Below are 20,251 nucleotides of genomic sequence, written 5' to 3'. Positions count from 1 at the left end.
AGGGGAGCCACCTTCGGTAATATTCGTGACACACAGTGGTTGAAGAGGGTGCAACAGGTCAGCACCTCAGGAGTAAATGCCAGTTGGCTTTTCATAGCCGATCATTCAGAGTATCTCTACCGCACCTGCTGTCTCTAGAGAGTTTACAACAGCAGGTCTGGGACAAGGTAGCACGTCCGGTGAACAGGCCAGGGTTCCATAGCCGCAGGCAGAACAGTTGAAACTGGAGCAGCAACACGACCAGGTGAACTGGGGACAGCAAGGAGTCATCAGGCCAGGTAGTTCTGAGGCATGGTCCTAGGGCTCAGGTCCTCCGAGAGAAAGAGAGAGAGAGAAAGAGAGAGAGAGAGAATTAGAGAGAGCATACTTCAATTCACACAGGACACCGGATAAGACAGGAGAAATACTCCAGATATAACAGACTGACCCCAGCCCCACGACACATAAACTATTGCAGCATAACCAACTAATTGCAGCATTACCGCAAAAATGGAATAGGCAAGTGGAAGAGGGAAAAAGTAAGGAACTTGCCTGACAGCCCTGCATTAAGAAAATTGTGATAAATAAAAAATCTACCAGTTTAATTTAAGGACCCCAAAAATGACAGCTGTGCCATAGATTGCAATAATAATGTAGTTGTGAAGAGATTTTTGATGTACTGATTCCATGGCACATGGTTTATGAACTGATACGCAAAATGACACCTGATTCAAAACGTATAATATTAAAGCTGATCTAACCCCTAAAAAAAAAAAAAAAAAAAAAATGTTTCGCAAAATGTTGGATTATGCAGTCTCCTGGTGTTCTCCATGTTGTGATTTCTGTCTTCACCCTGGTGAGTGGTAGGGTTGCAACAGTCATAACAAAGTATAACTGGGGAACTGAGGAACACGGTGACTGTGATTTACAGGCTTTAAGTGTGAATACATGGATCGGTATGCTATTGCTACTACTGAGTGAATTTCAGTATGTGTGCATCTCATTGACTGTTCTTGTGTAAAGGGTATTGCATTAAATTAAAGGTGTCACTCATAAACAATAACCTGAACAGAAGCAATAAACATTCTCTACACTCCTTATGTCAGTGTTATGTCAGTGTTATGTCAGTGTTATGTCAGTGTTATATCAGTGTTATATCAGTGTTATGTCAGTGTTATATCAGTGTTTTGTCAGTATTATGTCAGTGTTATATCAGTGTTATGTCAGTGTTATGTCAGTGTTATGTCAGTGTTTTGTCAGTATTATGTCAGTGTTATGTCAGTGTTATGTCAGTGTTATATCAGTGTTATGTCAGTGTTATGTCAGTGTTATATCAGTGTTATGTCAGTGTTATATCAGTGTTTTGTCAGTGTTATGTCAGTGTTATATCAGTGTTATATCAGTGTTTTGTCAGTATTATGTCAGTGTTATTTCAGTGTTATGTCAGTGTTGTTATGTCAGTGTTATATCAGTGTTATGTCAGTGTTATGTCAGTGTTATGTCAGTGTTATTTCAGTGTTGTTATATCAGTGTTATGTCAGTGTTATTTCAGTGTTAAGTCAGTGTTGTTATAATCATTGTTATATCAGTGTTATGTCAGTGTTATGTCAGTGTTGTTATATCAGTGTTATGTCAGTGTTATGTCAGTGTTAAGTCAGTGTTGTTATGTCAGTGTTATGTCAGTGTTGTTATGTCAGTGTTATATCAGTGTTATGTCAGTGTTGTTATATCAGTGTTATATCAGTGTTATGTCAGTGTTGTTATGTCAGTGTTGTTATGTCAGTGTTGTTATGTCAGTGTTATGTCAGTGTTATATCAGTGTTATGTCAGTGTTATGTCAGTGTTATATCAGTGTTATATCAGGGTTATATCAGTGTTGTTATATCAGTGTTATGTCAGTGTTATGTCAGTATTGTAATATCAGTGTTGTTATATCAGTGTTATGTCAGTGTTGTTATATCAGTGTTATGTCAGTGTTGTTATATCAGTGTTATGTCAGTGTTGTTATATCAGTGTTATGTCAGTGTTATGTCAGTGTTGTTATATCAGTGTTATGTCAGTGTTGTTATATCAGTGTTGTTATATCAGTGTTATGTCAGTGTTATATCAGTGTTATGTCAGTGTTATATCAGTGTTATGTCAGTGTTATATCAGTGTTATGTCATTGTTGTTATATCAGTGTTATGTCAGTGTTGTTATATCAGTGTTATGTCAGTGTTATGTCAGTGTTGTTATATCAGTGTTATGTCAGTGTTGTTATATCAGTGTTATGTCAGTGTTGTTATATCAGTGTTATGTCAGTGTTATGTCAATGTTATGTCGGTGTTATGTCAGTGTTGTTATATCAGTGTTATGTCAGTGTTATGTCAGTGTTATATCAGTGTTGTTATATCAGTGTTATGTCAGTGTTGTTATATCAGTGTTATGTCAGTGTTATGTCAGTGTTGTTATATCAGTGTTATGTCAGTGTTATATCAGTGTTGTTATATCAATGTTATGCCAGTGTTATGTCAGTGTTATATCAGTGTTGTTATATCAGTGTTATGTCAGTGTTATATCAGTGTAATGTCAGTGTTATGTCAGTTTTATGTCAGTGTTATGTCAGTGTTGTTATATCAGTGTTATATCAGTGTTATGTCAGTGTTATGTCAGTGTTGTTATATCAGTGTTATGTCAGTGTTATATCAGTGTTGTTATATCAGTGTTATATCAGTGTTATATCAGTGTTGTTATATCAGTGTTATGTCAGTGTTATATCAGTGTTATGTCAGTGTTATGTCAGTGGTATGTCAGTGTTATATCAGTGTTATATCAGTGTTGTTATATCAGTGTTATGTCAGTGTTATATCAGTGTTTTTATATCAGTGTTATGTCAGTGTTATATCAGTGTTATGTCAGTGTTATGTCAGTGTTATATCAGTGTTATATCAGTGTTATATCAGTGTTATGTCAGTGTTATGTCAGTGTTATATCAGTGTTGTTATATCAGTGTTATGTCAGTGTTATATCAGTGTTATGTCAGTGTTATGTCAGTGTTATGTCAGTGTTATATCAGTGTTGTTATATCAGTGTTATGTCAGTGTTGTTATATCAGTGTTATGTCAGTGTTATGTCAGTGTTATGTCAGTGTTGTTATATCAGTGTTATGTCAGTGTTATATCAGTGTTGTTATATCAGTGTTATGCCAGTGTTATGTCAGTGTTATATCAGTGTTGTTATATCAGTGTTATGTCAGTGTTATATCAGTGTTATATCAGTGTAATGTCAGTGTTATGTCAGTTTTATGTCAGTGTTATGTCAGTGTTGTTATATCAGTGTTATATCAGTGTTATGTCAGTGTTATGTCAGTGTTGTTATATCAGTGTTATGTCAGTGTTATATCAGTGTTGTTATATCAGTGTTATGTCAGTGTTATATCAGTGTTATATCAGTGTTGTTATATCAGTGTTATGTCAGTGTTATATCAGTGTTATGTCAGTGTTATGTCAGTGGTATGTCAGTGTTATATCAGTGTTATATCAGTGTTGTTATATCAGTGTTATATCAGTGTTATGTCAGTGTTATATCAGTGTTTTTATATCAGTGTTATGTCAGTGTTATATCAGTGTTATGTCAGTGTTATATCAGTGTTATATCAGTGTTATATCAGTGTTATGTCAGTGTTATGTCAGTGTTATATCAGTGTTGTTATATCAGTGTTATGTCAGTGTTATATCAGTGTTATGTCAGTGTTATGTCAGTGTTATGTCAGTGTTATGTCAGTTTTATATCAGTGTTGTTATATCAGTGTTATGTCAGTGTTATATCAGTGTTATGTCAGTGTTATATCAGTGTTATATCAGTGTTGTTATATCAGTGTTATGTCAGTGTTATGTCAGTGTTATATCAGTGTTGTTATATCAGTGTTATATCAGTGTTATGTCAGTGTTATGTCAGTTTTATGTCAGTTTTATGTCCGTGTTATGTCAGTGTTGTTATATCAGTGTTATATCAGTGTTATGTCAGTGTTATATCAGTGTTGTTATATCAGTGTTATGTCAGTGTTATGTCAGTGTTATGTCAGTGTTATATCAGTGTTGTTATATCAGTGTTATGTCCGTGTTATATCAGTGTTATATCAGTGTTATATCAGTGTTATGTCAGTGTTATGTCAGTTTTATGTCCGTGTTATGTCAGTGTTAAGCCAGTGTTATGTCAGTGTAATTCAGTGTGTGCCAAATGTAACATGTAAATATGATCCTATACCGCACATGTTTCAAACAGGAGATTGACATATCTGTGTGTCATGTTTGTTTCTGTTTATCTCCAGAAAGGTGCCATGCTGTTGGGGGTACGTGGATGAACCCCCCTTTCTGGAAGCATGGCGTCGCCAGGAGACAGAGATGCACTGGTGGAGAGGGGATACATCCCCCTGGACATTGACAATGTCCACATGCTTCTGCAGGGTCAGTGACTCTCTGTCTGCCTTCCTCTTTCTCTCTTTCTCCCTGATTCTCTGTCCCTCTTTTTGCCTTTCTACTATACTCCCGCTTGACTCTCTGTGTTCCTTTTATTGTTTAAACGATAAAGTTGATACAGTGTTGGAAAGCAGCTCTGTGGACATATTGTATATGAGGAGAAAACAATCTAGTTATTCATGTCTTAATATTTGAGCTAACGTGTTTTAGTTTCTGAGGCAACCTAATATTCATCATAATAGTAAGGACTTTCTCACACGCAGGGGAAATTTCACAATCATATTAACTTCTCTCACTCCAACTTGTGCCTGTTCGGTCCTGTTTTGGCTCAAAGTAGTCACTTTGGGACGTGTTGTGTTTACTGTTGAAATGTAAACCCAATGAGATATGAGTCATATGTCAGACAGTCATCCAAAGGGGATCACGTGGGTGGAATTCAGTAGTGGGTCGTGAAATGTCATGTTGCATGCCTATGAAGCCACTGTCTCCAAGGCATCTCACAGTTTTACATACAATAGCAGAGACTATTCACTTTGTGGTTTGAATTACTATATATATATATGACCTGTGCTTTTGTTTCCTCATCTTTTCCTGTAAGGGGTTTTCTCTATTTGATTGCTAGTAGAGAACATTTGTTGATTAGCTATCAGTTTTCATTGGCAGAGGAGAGGGTAATCGAGAGGTTGATTTGGTCTCTGTTGACCTTGGGCATAGCACAGAGGCTTCTCGTCTTGTATGTTGGCACTGTATACAGGTATTCTTCCTAGGGGGATAAATATGACACTGCCTCTCTCTGACTATCTGCCATGTCCCTGTCCTCATGCCCCTTTTCCCTTCTCTTTCTCTCTCGCCCTCTCTTTCTCGCGCTCTCTTTCTCGCCCTCTCTTTCTCTCTCTCTCTCTCTCTCTCTCTCTCTCTCTCTCTCTCTCTCTCTCTCTCTCTCTCTCTCACTCTCTCCCCCCCTCTCCCCCCCCCCCTCTCTCTCTCTCTCTCTCTCTCTCTCTCTCACTCTCTCTCTCTCTCTCTCTCTCTCTCTCGCCCTCTCTCTCTCTCTCTCTCGCCCTCTCTCTCTCTCGCCCTCTCTCTCTCTCGCCCTCTCTCTCTCTCTCTCTCTCTCCCCCCCTCTCTCTCTCTCTCCCCACTTTCTTTCTCCTTTTACTTGTATGTTGAGTGCCATTATTGAGAGGCCATCAGCAGTACTATTTCAGACCCATGACTGTTGCTCTGTTGACCTTATTTAGAAACAACTGTTTCTGGATCTATTCTTCACAGCTTTGCAATTACCAGATGATGCAATGTACTGTGAGGGGTGATGTATGCTTATTGCCCCACTGACAAGTCAGCTTGTAAAAAAATGGTCTGAAAGTCTGTTTTTCTTTGCATATTTGGAGTCGTAACGATACAAGAATGCAGCTAAATATAGTTCACATGTTCACAAATCACTGATATGCTCACACATTTCTCGTTAGGCCATGGTAAATTCCTAGATCTAGATTAACAAGAACAGGATTACACAGGACATTTCCTAGAAAGTAATAGAAATCCAAGCTGGGAAAATATGCAGACTATAATGTTTTCCGTTTCCCCTCCCCGTGGTACTTTGAGGGACAAGGAGTCCTGATAGATTAACACTATTTACATACGGCTGCAGTGTGATGGGATCTTACTCTTAAACCTCTTCACGTTTTGTTATGCATACACATGTACTGTATGTACAGTGGCAGTGGAACGGGAAGCACTTCCCCTCCTTTGAATGTGAGTGACTAGTTGAGTTAGCAGAGGTTCTCCACTGTTTGCTAAGCTCTCCCACTCTCAGACTGTAGGCAACAACAGCTTTCATCACAGACTGTCCCATGTCCAGGGATATCTAGGGATACACATAATGGATCAAATCATTAATGATCTAAAGCAGGTAATGCAGCACCCCTCTTTGATGGACTGTTCTTTTTTGTGATGGCACTTGGAGGACGACTTGAGAACCGGGTTTTGTTTGGGCAGGCAGGACCAAATCCATCACTCCTTACCTTTTGGATGGGTGGAGCTGAGGTGATACCATTTCCCTGCCTCCCCAGGAGGCGCAGCACAGCAAGCTGGCAGGGTGATTGGTGGTTATACAGGATCCACTCACCAACGAACTTCGCGTTCCAATGATACATTTCCCATTGGGTCCCATAGCTGCTTGTTGTTGCTCTTGTAGAATACCTCACATCTCAGACAAAGGATGGTATCTTGTATATGCTAACCATGCTCATACAGCAGCAGAAAGAAGAGGTTTAGCTTCCAGAATCTTTGTTAAATTTTCTATTTTTTCTTGTCTGATGCAGCACTGATGTTCACATCATGAGTGAGTACATTGACATTAGTTTGTATGGCTGTTACATTTCTGAAATCTGTGATTTCTGGGGGTTGAACTTTTCTTGAGCAAACAGCAAATAATGTATTGGAAAACAGAATATATTAGTCTACTTGTTACAACTGTCATACTTCAACATAATGCTTTGTCAGCTGTTCATTTGACCAAATACCTGACCTTGTCAGATGAGACTGGTTCTCAGGCCAGATCAGGTCTCTTTCTCACTTTGTTGCGATTGTGTGTCAAATATCAATTCCTTTATGACCGCCCAAGTACAGTTTAAAATGACATTTTCTTCAGAACATACACTACCATGCAAAAGTTTGGGGTGACTTAGAAATGTCCTTGTTTTGAAAGAAAAGCACATATCTTGTCCATTAAAATAACATCAAATTGATCAGAAATACAGTGTAGACATTGTTAATGTTGTAAATGACCATTGTAGCTGGAAACGGGTGATTTTATTTTGGAATATCTACATAGCTTTACAGAGGCCCATTATCAGCAACCATCACTCCTGTGTTCCAATGGCACGTTGTGTTAGCTAATCCAAGTTTATCATTTTAAAAGGCTAATTGATCATTAGAAAACCCTTTTGCAATTATGTTAGCACAGCTGAAAACGGTGTTCTGATTAAAGAATCAATCAAACTGGCCTTCTTTAGACTAGTTGAGTATCTGGAACATCAGCATTTGTGGGTTCGATTACAGGCTCAAAACGGCCAGAAACAAAGGACATTCTTCTTAAACTCGTCAGTCTATTCTTGTTCTGAGAAATGAAGGCTATTCCATGCGAGAAATTGCCAAGAAACTGAAGATCTCGTACAACGCTGTGTACTACTCCCTTCACAGAACAGCATAAACTGTCTCTAACCAGAATAGAAAGAGGAGTGGGAGGCCCCGGGGCGCAACTGAACAAGAGGACAAGTACATTAGAGTGTCTAGTTTGAGAAACAGACGCCTCACAAGTCCTCAACTGGCAGCTTCATTAAATAGTACCCGCAAAACACTAGTTTCAACGCCAACAGTGAAGAGGCGACTCCGGGATGCTGGCCGTCTAGGCAGAGTTGCAAAGAAAAATCCATATCTCAGACTGGCCAAAAAATAATAATATTAAGATGGACAAAAGAACACAGACACTGGACAGAGGAACTCTGCCTGGTTCCGTTTGCTCTGTTTGCTTCTGTTTGGTTACTAGAGTAAACGGTAAACTGTTTCTGTTGCAAAACGTTTCGCAACGGTATGCAGTTAATGAATACACCCCAGCTACTGTACCTTAATTGTGTGTCTATGTTGAGCAGGTTAAACACAACATTGCTCAAAAAGGCTGTGGTTTCAGTCATTTGGAAAGTTGTTTTTTAAAGCTGCTTGGCAAACCAGCAAGTGTGGGCCAACTCTCGGATTTCTTCTTCTTGACACGCCAATGTTGAACTTCTCAGCATTTATCATGAAAGATTTTTCAATGCTCATATGGAAGGCATCCACCTATATTTGCAACTGTTAGAATATGTTTGAAAGTTTAAAATCGACCATGTCTATTTTTCTAATAATAATAATAATATATTTATTTGTTATAGTGCTTTTCATACAGAATATAAAGTCGCTTTAAAAAACAAACAACAATTAATTCAGTGAGCTGGCAGTTGATGGGAGATGGTCTTCCACAGCAAGTAGCCTAGCGGTTAATAGCTTTGGGCCAGTAACCAAGAGGTTGCTGGTTCGAATCCCTGAGCCGACTTGGTGGGGAAAAAATCTGCCGATGTGCCCTTGGGAAAGGCACTTAACCCTAATTTCTTGTGTAAGTCACTCTGAATAATAGCATCTGCTAAATGACTAAAATGTCAAATGTAAATGATGATCAAGTCAAATCAAACTTTATTTGTCACATGCACCGAATACAACAAGTGTAGACTTTACCATGAAATGCTTACTTACAAGCCCTTAACCAACCGTACAGTTCAAGAAGAAGAAAATATTTACCAAGTAGGCTAAAATAAAAAGTAATAATAAAAAGTAACACAATAACAATAACTATATAGAGAGGGCACCGGTACCGAGTCAGTGTGCAGGGGTACAGGCTAGTTGAGGTAATCTGTACATGCAGGTGGGTGCGAAGTGACTATGCATAGGTAACAAGCAAACAGCGAGTAGCAGCAGTGTAGGGGGGGAGTGTCAATGTAAATTGTCCATTGGCAATTTTTATGAATTGTTCAGTGGTCTAATGGCTTGGGGGTAGAAGCTGTTGAGGAGCCTTTTGGTCCTAGACTTGGCACTCTGGTACCGCTTGCCGTGCGGTAGCAGAGAAAACAGTCTTTAACTTGGGTGACTGGAGTTTCTGACAATTTTCTGTGCTTTCCTCTGACACCGCCTATTATATAGGTCCTGGATTACAGGAAGCTTGGCCCCAGTGATGTACTGGGCTGTTCGCACTACCCTCTGTAGCGCCTTATGGTCAAATGCCGAGCAGTTGCCATACCTGGCGGTGATGCAACCGGTCAGGATGCTCTCGATGGTGCAGCTGTAGAACCTTTTGAGGATCTGGGGGCCCATGCCAAATCTTTTCAGTCTCCTGAGGGGAAAAAGGTTTTGTCGTGCCCTCTTCACGACTGTCTTGGTATGTTTGGACCATGATAGTTTGTTGGTGATGTGGACACTAAGGAACTTGAAACTCTTGACCCGCTCCATTACAGCCCGTAAATGTTAATGAGGGCCTGTTCGGCCCGCCTTTTCCTGTAGTCCAGCTCCTTTGTCTTGTTCACATTGAGGGAGAGGTTGTTGTCCTGGCACCACTCTGCCAGTTCTCTGACCAGGTTGAAAATGTCAGTGAAGACACTTGACAGTTGGTCCACGCATGCTTTGAGTACACGTCCTGGTAATCCGTCTGGCCCAGCGGCTTTGTGAATGTTGACCTTTTGAAAGGTTTTGTTCACATCGGCTACCGAGAGCGTTATCACACAGTCATCCAGAACAGCTGGTGCTCTCGTGCATGCCTCAGTGTTGCTTGCCTCAAAGTGAGCATAAAAGGCATTTAGCTCGTCTGGTAGGCTCGCGTCACTGGGCAGTTTGCGTCTGGGTTTCCCTTTGTAGTCCATAATTGTTTTCAAGCCCTGCCACATCCGACGAGCGTCAGAGCTGGTGTAGTAGGATTCAATCTTAATCCTGTATTGACGCTTTGCTTGTTTGATGGTTTGTCTTGAGGGCATAGCGAGATTCCAATCGTCTGGATTAGTCTCCCGCTCCTTGAAAGCGGCACCTCTAGCCTTTAGCTCGATGTGGATGTTGTAATTCAGAAAATGAATAGTTTGAGTGGAAGTGACATCGATGGTACGACCAGGGAGGGAGAAACATCAGTCCTACAGGCAGTCCCGGAGCTTTTCATCAGGGACCTGTCTCTGAAGTTCACAGCTAGGCTTACTCCTCCTCTGTAGGTAGGCTGGAACATCCACCACTGAATGTGTAGCACCCACCTAGGTGATGCTTTGGCAGCTATAAACACCTGCGAGACCACCACACCTCGGCAGTAATCAGTAACAGTCACCTAGGAGGCGAGCCTCTGTCATCCCCTCACACCACAGTCCACATCCTTCCAGAAACAGGAATAGACCTGAGTCACACACTTGGAGCAGGTCCTTATGATTAACATTAGACACCGACTGGAGCCAAGACTGGCCTTCTGTAAAACAGCTTAATGGGTCTATCAGTCTCTGTCTTTTTATCACAGAGCTCAGTAGAAGAGACTGGGATAGGGGCTTACCATGGAGTAGTTAGTGGTGCACAATAATACAGAGGGCCTAAATCAAGTATCAGATGAACACATCAACGACCTATTGTGAAGACATAGAAGATCTGTCACAGAGGAAGTGGAATATACTATGTTTGTGAGAAGCTTGGGGATAATTGACTAATGTTGGGATGCTTCACTCAGTCATGGACCTGATGGACTTTGTAGAGATATATAATGGTGAGTGGGCCTCTGCCAGTAAAGCTGGAAGTCTATATTTTTACCTTTATTTAACTAGGCAAGTCAGTTAAGATCAAATTCTTATTTTTAATGACGGCCTAGGAACAGTGGGTTAACTGCCTTGTTCAGGGGAAGAACAACAGATTTTTACCTTGTCAGCTTGGGGATTTGACCTTGCAACCTTTGGGTTACTAGTCCGACGCTCTAACCACTAGGCTACCTGGCCGATATAATTGTAAATGGGTTAGAGGGAAGTTATTGGATGTGTTCAGCAGCATGTTCCTGAACAACGTCTATTTGCGCCCCTACTGGATGGAAATTATAAGTGTAATGGCTGTGCTCAATGCAATGGCACTTATAAATGCAGATCCTTCAAACACCCACAAACAGGGAAATCGATTCCAATCAAAGGTATTATTACGTGCTCCACTAAGGCAGTTATTTATCTTATAACTTGTCCTTGTGGTAAAAATGTGGGTAAGACAAAGCGTGAATTAAAAGTACGTATCTCAGAGCATCGTAGCACCATTAGGTGCCAAAACTTGACTTACCCAGTTGCGGCCTACATTTTGGAGGCAGGCCACTCGATTTCGTCTCTGCGTTACATTGGTATCGAACATGCCACCCTCCCTAGGAGAGGGGGTGACCTTGATAATTTATTGTTAAAACGAGAGGCTGCTTGGATCTTTAATTTAAAGACCCTTGCTCCCTTCGGTCTCAACGTGGACTTTGATCTGAAGCCATTCTTGTGATTGTTGTGACTTTGCCATTGTGGTTGTTTGTAGGTTTGTGTGGTCTTAAGTGAGTCTATGATCGTATGCTATCCATTTGTATTTATTGTATGCTGCTCTTTCTATGCCATTTTAATATTTGAGAAATTAACCAATGATATTAGGCCACTCTTGGCCATGATTACAGACACCTGTGTGTCTTGACACTATATATAAACGAGTCATCCCGCAGTGTCTGTGATTGTACCCTGATGAAGACAGCTTGCCTGTCGAAACGTTGGTAAATTAAATATTTTTGCATCTGAGCTCCTAGAGTGTGCGGCTCTCCTTTATTTTTAAGTTCAGCAGCATGTTAGACATGTGACCACGATTGTGGCGTATTTAAAAACCTAGGAACCCTCTGGCAGCACCTTGAGCCTTACTGAAGGCTTGTATATTAAAGAAAACGTATTGCTGCTATATTTCAGAATTTGTATGCATCACATGTACTCTTGGGTGTTTATTTATGTAAAATACGATACAATATTCTTATATTTATTTTGCCCCTCCCTTTCATAGTGGAGCAAGAGCAAATTCAGAAGAGAACCTTCACCAACTGGATCAATGCTCAGCTCTCAAAGGTAACACTGTCTGCAATACTGTATGTCTTCCACTAGCACGCCTCACTCACTCACTCACTCACTCATTCACTCACTCACTCACTCACTCACTCACTCACTCACTCACTCACTCACTCACTCACTCACTCACTCACTCACTCACTCACTCACTCACTCACTCACTCACTCACTCACTCAATCATCCACCTGGACAGAAGGGTTGTGTTGCTCTCCTGCTCATGGTAGAGGTCAGTTGTGCATGTGACAGGGGAGGGGCAGGGTGGAATCATGTAAATATAGCCCCTTGGAGCGGGGTTTAGAGAGCACACAGACAGACAGCAACAGAAGTCCCCCCCAGCCCTCCCACCCCGTGGAGTCTGGCCAACACTGGGCTGAGTCAGAGTTGTGGAGCCTAAGCTGTGGGTTGACATGGACCCACATACCGCTGTGGGTTGACATGGACCCACATACCGCTGTGGGTTGACATGGACCCACATACCGCTGTGGGTTGACATGGACCCACATACCGCTGTGGGTTGACATGGACCCACATACCGCTGTGGGTTGACATGGACCCACATACCGCTGTGGGTTGACATGGACCCACATACCGCTGTGGGTTGACATGGACCCACATACCGCTGTGGGTTGACATGGACCCACATACCGCTGTGGGTTGTTTCAGCTAATTGCTAATCTTCTAGTGGCAGTCTGCAGTAGAGTTTTAAGTCCAGTGGAAAGTCATGAAATGTATTCTGCTTTCTAAGTTAATACACACACCATGAGAATCCTCCTTACCTAGCTGTTTTATGTCCCAAGATATTACTCATATGCCGTGCACACTCTTCAGTCTAAGTGAATGTAATGATTAGAGTGAGAACACAGTTGAGTGGTTTAAGTGTATTGACTGTAGTAGTCACTATGCCTTATGAAAGAGACTAACAGCAGATGTTCTGTGGTCTTGTCTCAGAGGATTCCCCCGTGCATGGTGTTGGACCTGTTCAATGATTTCCGGGACGGGTCCAAGCTGCTGGACCTGCTGGAGGTGATGAGTGGCCAGCGGATGGTAAGTCTCTATCTCTGTCTCAGATCAACTCTTAACACACTCTACCGTATATACATTACAAGTTCATCTCAAGTGAACTCTTAGAAGGTGAGTCCTAAATAGACAAGGAACAACTGCTGTAGTGTCTCCCCCTCTTTTTCTGGGACTGTATTTCCCCTTTTCTCTTAACCCTGTACATCAGCATCAACCCTTTCCTCACAATAACTTATTTTCTATTTTCCTCTCCTCTAACTCATTTCATTGTAGGTATCTATGGCCCTCTGTCATCTCTTGTGCCCTTTGCCTTTGTCTATGGTTCTGATATCTGTTGTTGTCTATTGTAGAGTCGGGAGAGAGGCAGAGGCATCTTTCAGCACAGGAGCAACATTGAAACAGCCCTGTCCTTCTTGAAGAAGAAATCGGTAAGAGTCCGTTTTCGTGCTTTGGGTCCAAGCTCATGTGAGTTGCAGAGCCATTTGTATTGAACCGCTGATAATGTTAAGCTGTCCTCCTCACACAGATCAAACTGGTCAACATTAACATTCCCGACATCATCGACGGCAAACCATCCATCATCCTAGGCTTGATCTGGACAATCATTATGCAGTATCATGTGAGTCTCAGTCAGAATCAGCTGTAATCACTCTTAGACACTTGCTTTTATGAGAAAATGTATGCGGGAGCTACATGTCCACGGTAATACATTGTTGTTGTAGTTTTTGTCTATTGTTCTGGGCTGGGCTACTTTACTAAACTTCTCTCCCTGCAGATTGAGGAGCTGGCCAGCAGCCTGTCGTTCAGCTCCCGTCAGTCCTCTCTGGAGTCACTGGCCAGCCTGGACTCTCGCTCCACCCTGTCGGCCCGCTCTACTAGCAACAGCCCCGTGCCCCCCAGGGGCTCCCCCCTACACCAGCGTTTCCGCGTCTCTGCCAAGAAAGCTCTGCTGCTCTGGGTCAGGGAACAGTGCCACAAGTGAGCCCCCTTCCCTGTTTAGGCCCTCAGACCCTCACCCTCCCGTTTAAGCCCTCACACCTCTCATATTCACTGTCCAAATTAATCTCAAGATGTTATTGTTTTGGTTCTTGATGAGACCTCATGCCTCTCTACACAATATCACACACATTGACATCCACTGATGAAAGGGTGTTCTGTCTGTTGCCATTATTGCCATTATTATATAATGTGGCGCCCTCCATAGGGCTGGCTGTACTCTGAATGTGAAGGACTTCAAGGCCAGTTGGCGGAGCGGTGTGGTCTTCTTGTCCATCCTGTATGCTCTGAGACCTGACCTGGTGGACCTGTCCAAGGCCAGAACCAGAACTAACCGGCAGAACCTGGAGGAGGCCTTCCGCACTGCCGAGCGCGAGCTGCGCATCCCCAGGCTACTGGAGCCCGATGGTGTGTGGGTGGTGTTCACATAACCTAGGGGGAGGGGTGACATCTGATGTCTAGCTCAGTTCCCTGGTTAAATCAGATATGTACTCTGTTGTTGTGCTTTCTAAGCCCCGTTTACACTACCTTGCTAACATGTGAGTTTCATGTATCAAGGTTTGTCAAGTCTACACATTGTATTGAAATGTGTCTCTTATACGTCCACTGTGTCCACATTGTGACCAGATTAGCTGGTGCCTCCCTGTATGCACCAGGTATAAACAGGGCTTTGAAAAGCCACTTTAGTGCATCAAAATATATACTGTTTGTCTCAGTTGCTTTGGACAAAAGTGTGAATTTCTCAAGGAACTTTTCTTGGTGTAGATGTTGATGTGAGAGACCCAGATGAGAAGTCCATCATGACCTACGTGTCCCAGTTCCTCCAGTACTCCAGAGACATGCCTGTGACAGAGGAGGACATGCAGGTTTGTACGACACTGTCATCTACTCACTCTCTTTTAATTGCCTTTTATTTTAAATTATTTTTGGTCACACTGCTCCTAGCGAATCAATTCAAATTTATTTTTAAAGCCCTTTTTACATCAGCAGATGCCACAAAGAGCTTATACAGAAACCCAGCCTAAAACCCCAAACAGCAAGCAATGCAGATGTAGAAGCATGTCCTATCTTCACCACTTTTGTTTTGGCTTTCCTCAGGCTCACTGTGTACTGTGGCTCCTTGTTGTGACTCTTCAGTATTATCTAAATTCTTCTCACTTTAATTCTGTTTCTTTTACCTCACCTTTTCTATTCTTCACTCTCTGTTGTATCTATTCAGATGTACTATATGACTCCTCCTAAAAGCCTCTCTCCTGTCAACCTGCCCACTCACTTCACTCCTGCCATCGCTGCCTCCCCTCTGCGCCAGGTAGCCTATCCCTCACTTTGCCTACAGCACTGTTTATTTCACCTCTCAGACTTTGAGAAACATGTTACATCATGTAAGACATCTGAAATTAATTCCCAATCAGCACCTCCCCAACTGCTACAGAGTTCTACTTTGGTTTGAAGTGTAAAAATGACTTAAAAAGCAGATTTCTCAGTAACTAGTATGTTTTGAAACAGTCTCTTGTACTACATTTTTGTGATGTCAGCGGCCTCAGGTTTGTAGTACCCCAGGGACGACTGTACACCTATACTTTACCACCAACAACGGATACCCTATACATTACTCAATATAAAATATCAATCAAACACAATGCTGTCCACAATGGCAACATACCTGCAGTACAAACAAACACATTACACCTATTCCAGGCATACCAACAGAGCTGTATAGAATACTGTCTTCCTTTTGAAAACAATTTAATCGCTCAAAGCCAAGATTACCTCTATATGTCAGAGTGATTAAAGTCAGAGGAAAGAATAGGTTGTTTTACGACCAGTTCACCCTGTTTTCCCTGTTCGGTTGGTGCCAGCCCTGAGCTACAGGAGGGTGTGTTGCTGGTCCCCACCTTAAAAATCAGAGTGGCAGTAATTATTTCCACTGAGACCAGGGTATCTCATTTCATGTCTCAGGGGACTCATGCCAGATCAGGCCCACTGTTCAGCTCATGTTTCCTGCTGTGTTTCAAGACGGCCTGAGGTTGGAGGTTCAGCATAGTTCTAGTGATCTGGATGTAGAGGATAGTTCAGAAGTCATCTGAGAGACCATGTGGTGAACTTTCAGATCTCTTGAAGCCCAATTCCCCATGATGTGCCTTATTTCTTTTTTTATAGGGGTTTGTTTTGAGGCATCCTTTTCATGAAGAGAAACTGAGATATAAGAGGATTGGAAGAGAGAGCATTAGAGTTTGTCATGTTATCTAGAATCTTCCCTGAAGCCTGAAGTACCTAGCCCCCATTCACTGTCTATCTGTCAATTCTCTGGTCAGGCTCGCCTGCTCCAACCCCTACTTATGAGATCAGCTCCTTGTCAAGAACCTGAACCCTCCAGAGCTGCTGCTGCGGTAAACCCTGTTCATCTCCTCTCCTCTGCCTGGTCCCAAGGCTTCCCTCAAGGCTTCCCTCTCTCATAACTGTCTAAACAACAATCAAAAATCAGCTGCTTAATTTCACCCCTGCCTGTTTCACAGACTGCTGTTTATTTGGACACATCTCAAAAGGAAGATACATCTTAAAATCATCAACTCATGCGAGAGGGAGAGAACTTTACATACTAGAGTTGAGCTCCACCTTACTCCACCCTACCCACTAATACTTCACTTCCCATGTGAAGAGGTTCTTTGGAATGTAATCTTCAGGCTACATAGAGTGGAAAGGGTGTTTTGAAAGTTTAATGTTAGGTTATGGGTAGGGTTAGTGCTTTACTTTGGTTCATAATTTGTCGGATAACTCATTCGTCTTTTTGCTGTGACTCAAGACCACAACCAATCAGAAGACCCAGGAAGTGACCTGCTGGCTGTTGCAGGCCTATCAGGAGTTACTGGAAGGCTGGGACTCCACAGAAGGCGAGAGCTATTCAGAGAGATACCATGTATGTAGTACTGTACAGTATGTGGATAAAAATGGCACATGCAGAATAATGCCAGGTTTATTTGGAGTCAAGGACTGTCTATCTTTTATATAGTTTAGGGGGATACATTTGCATTCTATTCAAGTCTGATACTTAAATAGTGTTAACCTCACAGCACTATCTGAGAGCTTTTCCTGTTTGCGTGCATGTGTGTGTGTGTGTCTATGTGTTTGTGTGTCTCCCAGGTGTTCCAAACCTTTGTGGTGTCCTTTAATGAGCAGCGTCGCCCCGTGATGCCTCTCCTGACAGCCATGAAGCGCACCCCCCAGCTGAGTGAAGAGCAGAGGAACCTCAGGGGGGCTTGGGACGCCCTCGCCGAGAAGGTCTGCTCGCTCCTCACACTGGTTATCTTACACACTAAGTCAAATCACATGATGTCCTGCAATATACTATTGCATATACTATACTATATTTATCTTGGTGTACTGATAAAGCATGATATACCGTGTTGATGTGATTTCGCAGTAATCATCTATTTATGCTTTTACAGTGTATAAAAAATATATTGTTTTGTGTGTGTGTCTGAGTATGCTTTTTCATGTGTTTGCTTGGTTACATCTCTATGTGATTGTTCCCGCCCAGCTGCGTGAGTATAAGACAGAGCTAGACCTTAGTCTGCCTGCTTCCCTGGACATGGTGGGCCGCTGGCTGCTTAGGGCTGAGGGGGCGCTGGCTGAGGAGGAGGGGGACCCTCAGGACCACGGCCGCGCCGCCGAGGTAGCCAGGGAGAAACTGGATCTGCTCAAGGTAATATCTCACAATCTGTCAATCAACATGCATCACTAAAAAAAGTGAATTGCCTCTTAACCAACCTGTAACATCAGTCCTTTAAATCAAAATGACTGTATATTCTTTATAGACATCTCTGGACGAGATGCCCCAACAACTTAAGAACTTTCAGAAGTTCCAGAATATGGATGAATATGGAGCCATCCTGGTGCCTACTGACAAACTGGAAGAGATGAAGAGAAGGTGTGCACTTGTCTACCTGTTTTTCCCATAACTGTAGCGTGAATGTCCGAGAGAGCCTCCAACAACCCACCTCTCTCTACCTTCTCCCCAGGTTCACCAGTGTAAGAGTCACTACCAAGTACCATGGGATCAAACTGGAGTACCAGGAGCATCGGCACACAGTGCTGGACCTGCTGGGCCAGATCAGCAGCAAGCTCCGTGTCTGGAAGAGACCCTACATATCCCAGGAGGCTGTGCGTGTGCTGCTGCAGGACTGGCATGTGAGTAATCCAGTTTAATGACAGAGTTTGACGACTTTCTGTAGACAAGAGGCAAACTAGATTCACAATAGTATAAGTTATAGCCGGCCTATATGAAGTCATTGACTAATCTCTACATTTGTTTTCTCACAGGAGTTAGTGGATAAACAGGACCTACCATCCTTGCTGGAGGGGGCTCTCCTTAAATTGAAGCTTGTTGCAAGCAAATATACTAGCAAATCTGCCCTAGGTAAGAGGACTGCGTGCGTGTGTGTGTGTGTGTGGGGTAGTGTGTTCTGATTCAATACGTTCTGATCCAAAATACATCGCCAAAGAAAGAACTGTGTGTACCAGTCTTTCTAATGATCTTCGCAAATTGATTTATTGATGGTTAATTGATTGGTTGATCTAAGAGAGGTTTTCCTGGCTGTTCCCCCAGCTGCAGACTCCAAATACATAATGTGCCAAGTGAAGGAGTTGGAGGAGGAGGGTGCTGTGGCACTGGAGGGAGTGTCTACGGTGAAGAGCACTATGGGCCGTGTGCTGTCTGCCTGGGACTCCTACTGTGACTGTTACAGCTCCCTGCAGGCCTGGCTGGAGCAGGCCTCAGCCTCCCACACGCTCGCACAGAGGCCAGAGGTACAGACAGAAACCCTCCACTAATCTGCAACCTTGTCCACAATGCAGGGGTATACCATACCTGCTCTTAACAAACCTATTGCCATTACTTCCCCACATGTGTTCCTAAAGAACAAAGTGTTCAAAATTATTATTTTGCAATATTGATGATGAGGTGTTTGTGTGTTACTTAGGTAACATCTGAGAGTATGTCAGAGTGGAGTTCCCGCCAGGCCCATCTGAATGAGGTGGGGGACTTCCTGGTCCAGCTGACTGACCCCATGACCAGCCGAGCTCTGGCAGATGACCTCTGCAAGCTCAACCTGCATTGGGCGGACTTTATCAAAATAACACAATTTGTAAGTCAGAGATAACACTTCCATTACAAAGTTAGAATGCAATGTTGTTATGCTCTCTTGTTCAATTTCGGTGAAAATTATGTTCAGTTCAAAAAAGCTGTTATTTTGCCCCAAGGCTGTTGTAGCTGTGCCCAGCGGAGCTGCAGCCAGACCCCAAGACCTCCAGGCCCTCTTCAGAGAGGCCACCCAGATCCTGAAGGAACCTGTGGAGGCCATGTCTGGGCCCCTGAGGACCTACACGAAGAAACTACAGGTACACTGTTATTACAACATTATTACAATGGTCTCAGAGTTTTCTAACTATAACTGATCCTTTTGTATACATTTTTTTCCACAAGAAAATGCATTTGAATGGTGCTGTCTATTTTTACCTTCTTCAGTTCATGATGAGGAAGATAAAAGAAGTGGATATGGATGCCCTTTCCCCCTCCACAGAATGCTCAGCTGAGACTCTACAGAAACTGAAGCTGGCTTTACCTGAGGTGAGGATGATGACTTCCTTCGTATATTTACTTTAAATATGAAAATAACCTTTTTTTATGTCTGCGGTCCTGTTTCTGGTCTGTGGGTTCTTAATATCTCGTGGACAGACTACGTGAACATAATCGAGCATCTGACCAAATTACGTGAGATTTTTTTGTTTGCGGTAATGAATGTGTACGCTGTTTGTTTCTCTGTGTGTGTGTGTGTGTGTGTGTGTGTGTGTGTGTGTGTGTGTGTGTGTGTGTGTGTGTGTGTGTGTGTGTGTGTGTGTGTGTGTGTGTGTGTGTGTGTGTGTGTGTGTGTCTGTAGGTGATGCAGACACTGGTTGAGGCTGAGCAGGTGTGTGTGGAGCTGCAGCACAGTGTGTCTGGTCTGGACGGCCGCCTGGCAGAGCTCCTGCACTGGGAGACAGAGGCCCGGGACCTCTACCAGATCCTAAAGGCAGGAGAACACAGGGCTTCACGGTGCCAGGACCCCCGCGCCAGGGTAAGACTTAGACAGGGGCCAATA

General features: G+C 42.8%; 1 protein-coding gene across 1 annotated transcript in view; it reads left to right on the top strand.

Moving 5' to 3' along the window:
* Nucleotides 1–20,251, top strand: part of syne2b (spectrin repeat containing, nuclear envelope 2b) — a 139,463-nt gene that overhangs the window by 5,313 nt on the left and 113,899 nt on the right. Inside the window, exons 2-21 of the mRNA XM_071365033.1 lie at nt 4,289–4,424; nt 12,039–12,100; nt 13,050–13,145; nt 13,469–13,546; nt 13,645–13,737; nt 13,894–14,096; nt 14,323–14,522; nt 14,880–14,980; nt 15,334–15,423; nt 16,918–17,031; nt 17,256–17,393; nt 17,653–17,817; nt 17,930–18,042; nt 18,134–18,302; nt 18,435–18,531; nt 18,721–18,920; nt 19,094–19,258; nt 19,374–19,511; nt 19,639–19,740; nt 20,051–20,227. Coding sequence (XP_071221134.1) covers nt 4,340–4,424; nt 12,039–12,100; nt 13,050–13,145; nt 13,469–13,546; nt 13,645–13,737; nt 13,894–14,096; nt 14,323–14,522; nt 14,880–14,980; nt 15,334–15,423; nt 16,918–17,031; nt 17,256–17,393; nt 17,653–17,817; nt 17,930–18,042; nt 18,134–18,302; nt 18,435–18,531; nt 18,721–18,920; nt 19,094–19,258; nt 19,374–19,511; nt 19,639–19,740; nt 20,051–20,227 — 2,586 coding nt within the window. The 5' untranslated portion in view covers nt 4,289–4,339. The remainder of the gene's footprint in view (nt 1–4,288; nt 4,425–12,038; nt 12,101–13,049; nt 13,146–13,468; nt 13,547–13,644; nt 13,738–13,893; nt 14,097–14,322; nt 14,523–14,879; nt 14,981–15,333; nt 15,424–16,917; nt 17,032–17,255; nt 17,394–17,652; nt 17,818–17,929; nt 18,043–18,133; nt 18,303–18,434; nt 18,532–18,720; nt 18,921–19,093; nt 19,259–19,373; nt 19,512–19,638; nt 19,741–20,050; nt 20,228–20,251) is intronic.

The sequence above is a fragment of the Salvelinus alpinus genome, chromosome 25 (assembly GCF_045679555.1).
Source record: "Salvelinus alpinus chromosome 25, SLU_Salpinus.1, whole genome shotgun sequence".
Classification (NCBI taxonomy): Eukaryota; Metazoa; Chordata; class Actinopteri; order Salmoniformes; family Salmonidae; genus Salvelinus; species Salvelinus alpinus.
The sequence above is the reverse complement of the archived record's forward strand: the minus strand, read 5'-3'. Positions and strand labels throughout refer to the sequence as shown.